Source organism: Sander lucioperca, chromosome 18 (genome assembly GCF_008315115.2).
Source record: "Sander lucioperca isolate FBNREF2018 chromosome 18, SLUC_FBN_1.2, whole genome shotgun sequence".
Classification (NCBI taxonomy): Eukaryota; Metazoa; Chordata; class Actinopteri; order Perciformes; family Percidae; genus Sander; species Sander lucioperca.
This window is the reverse complement of record NC_050190.1, coordinates 27,081,316-27,083,815: the sequence shown is the minus strand read 5'-3', so window position 1 is coordinate 27,083,815 and position 2,500 is coordinate 27,081,316. Positions and strand designations below refer to the sequence as shown.

The 2,500-nt window shown below is 47.1% G+C and overlaps 1 protein-coding gene across 1 annotated transcript in view; it reads right to left on the bottom strand.

Moving 5' to 3' along the window:
* LOC116053578 (MAM domain-containing glycosylphosphatidylinositol anchor protein 2-like) overlaps window positions 1-2,500 on the bottom strand; it is a gene marked incomplete at its 5' end in the record, with an annotated part of 69,987 nt that overhangs the window by 17,493 nt on the left and 49,994 nt on the right. Inside the window, one exon of the mRNA XM_035994950.1 lies at window positions 1,486-1,506. Within this exon, the coding sequence (XP_035850843.1) occupies window positions 1,486-1,506 (21 nt within the window). The remainder of the gene's footprint in view (window positions 1-1,485; window positions 1,507-2,500) is intronic.

The following is a 2,500-nucleotide window of genomic DNA, read 5'->3' as shown; positions in this document are numbered from 1 at the left end:
TGACAGGGAACTATCTCTGTGACAGGGAACTATCTCTGACAGGGAACTATCTCTGTGACAGGGAATTATCTCTGTGACAGGGAACTATCTCTGTGGCAGGGAACAGGGAACTATCTCTGTGACATGGAACAGGGAACTATCTCTCTGAAAGGGAACGACCATCTCTGTGACAGGGAACTATCTCTCTGACATGGAACTATCTCTGTGACAGGGAACAGGGAACTATCTCTGTGACAGGGAACTATCTCTCTGACAGGGAACTATCATCTCTGTGACAGGGAACTATCTCTGTGACAGGGAATTATCTCTGTGACAGGGAACTGAACTATCTCTCTGACAGGGAACTATCTCTGTGACAGGGAACTATCTCTCTGACAGGGAACCATCTCTGTGACAGGGAACAGGGAACTATATCTGTGACAGGGAACCATCTCTGTGACAAGGAACAGGGAACTATCTCTGTGACAGGGAACCATCTCTGTGACAGGGAACAGGGAACTATCTCTGTGACAGGGAACTATCTCTCTGACATGGAACTATCTCTGTGACAGGGAACTATCTCTGTGACAGGGAACTATCTCTCTGACAGGAAACAGGGAACTATCTCTGTGACAGGGAACTATCTCTGACAGGGAACTATCTCTGTGACAGGGAATTATCTCTGTGACAGGGAACTATCTCTGTGGCAGGGAACAGGGAACTATCTCTGTGACATGGAACAGGGAACTATCTCTCTGAAAGGGAACAACCATCTCTGTGACAGGGAACTATCTCTCTGACATGGAACTATCTCTGTGACAGGGAACAGGGAACTATCTCTGTGACAGGGAACTATCTCTCTGACAGGGAACTATCATCTCTGTGACAGGGAACTAGCATCTCTGTGACAGGGAACTATCTCTGTGACAGGGAATTATCTCTGTGACAGGGAACTGAACTATCTCTCTGACAGGGAACTATCTCTGTGACAGGGAACTATCTCTGTGACAGGGAACAGGGAACTATCTCTGTGACAGGGAACCATCTCTGTGACAAGGAACAGGGAACTATCTCTGTGACAGGGAACCATCTCTGTGACAGGGAACAGGGAACTATCTCTGTGACAGGGAACTATCTCTGTGACAGGGAACCATCTCTGTGACAGGGAACTATCTCTGTGACAGGGAACTATCTCTGTGACAGGGAACTATCTCTGTGACAGGGAACAGGGAACTATCTCTGTGACAGGGAACTATCTCTGTGACAGGGAACTATCTCTGTGACAGGGAACTATCATCTCTTTAACAGGGAACTATCTCTGTGACAGGGAACTATCATCTCTTTAACAGGGAACTATCTCTATGACAGGGAACTATCTCTGTGACAGGGAACTATCTCTGTGACAGGGAACTATCTCTGTGACAGGGAACGGTCTCACACACCGCTCCAGATTCTTATCCTTGTAAGGTGTGTGTGTTGAGTTGAGTTCTGGATCTTCATACTTACTGAGATGTGGGTTAACAGGAGCTGTGGAGGGACAAAAGACAAGAACTCGGTTAGATCATCACGTCAGAGCAGTGGTTCTCAAACTGTTTTTCAAAATTTTCCCCTTTTGAATTGTTTCTTTAAAGGAGAATTCCAGCCAAGTTTTACACTACGCGAGTACTTTCGATAGAAAAAAACCTGACCCGAATCGGTGCAGGCAACACAGAGAAGCTGCAGCTACGTGTACATACAGTTGCTGCAGTCTGTCTGTTTTGTTGATCGACAAAGGTCAGTTTAAAAGATTTTCGTCAGATTTTGAGAGGTGTTCGTCACGCTCATCCCACTCGTCCCGCTCGTCATTTCCGGTAACCGGCAATTTCCACAGGATGCAGAACGTCTGCAGACCGGCTCCGCTGCAGAACAGCTGCGTGCTCCGCCGTCCGTCAATACCCACCAGGTCTGGATTTGTTGCGGCACGGCTGCGGCCATGACTGACAGCTGTAGTCACGAGGACCCACGAGATCTCACGAATTCACGTAGAATAGAACCACAAAACCACCACCAGTTAGTTTCATCCAGAGGAGTAGAGGGGAAACTACTCTGAGCTGTGTTTTCAAGGTGTAGTGCACTGACTTTAATGGAAACCTAATGACTCCGTCGACGTTCCGCAGACGTTCTGCATCCAGTGGAAATTGCCGTTAAGTGTTTTAACGTAAGTGTTCCTTTTTGGGACAATACTAACCATCAAAAGTGGGCACTACGGCAGTAAGTGGTCAGTGACCATGAGCAGTGGACTGACAGAAGTATGCAGAATGAGACACAGCCTCTTTGTGTTTCCGTTCTCAAACTCCGTTCTTTTCGGGAAACAACAAACTTGTAGCTAGCGAACTACACGCTGAAGATGTCAAGTAACAGACTGATCTCATGAAGTGGTGTATGTATGACACGCCAATTCATATGCCAAGATTTGCGTGTTATGAAGACGCATACTCGCTATTTCGCGTGTTTTTCAATGCCGTTTGGCCTCCATTGACGC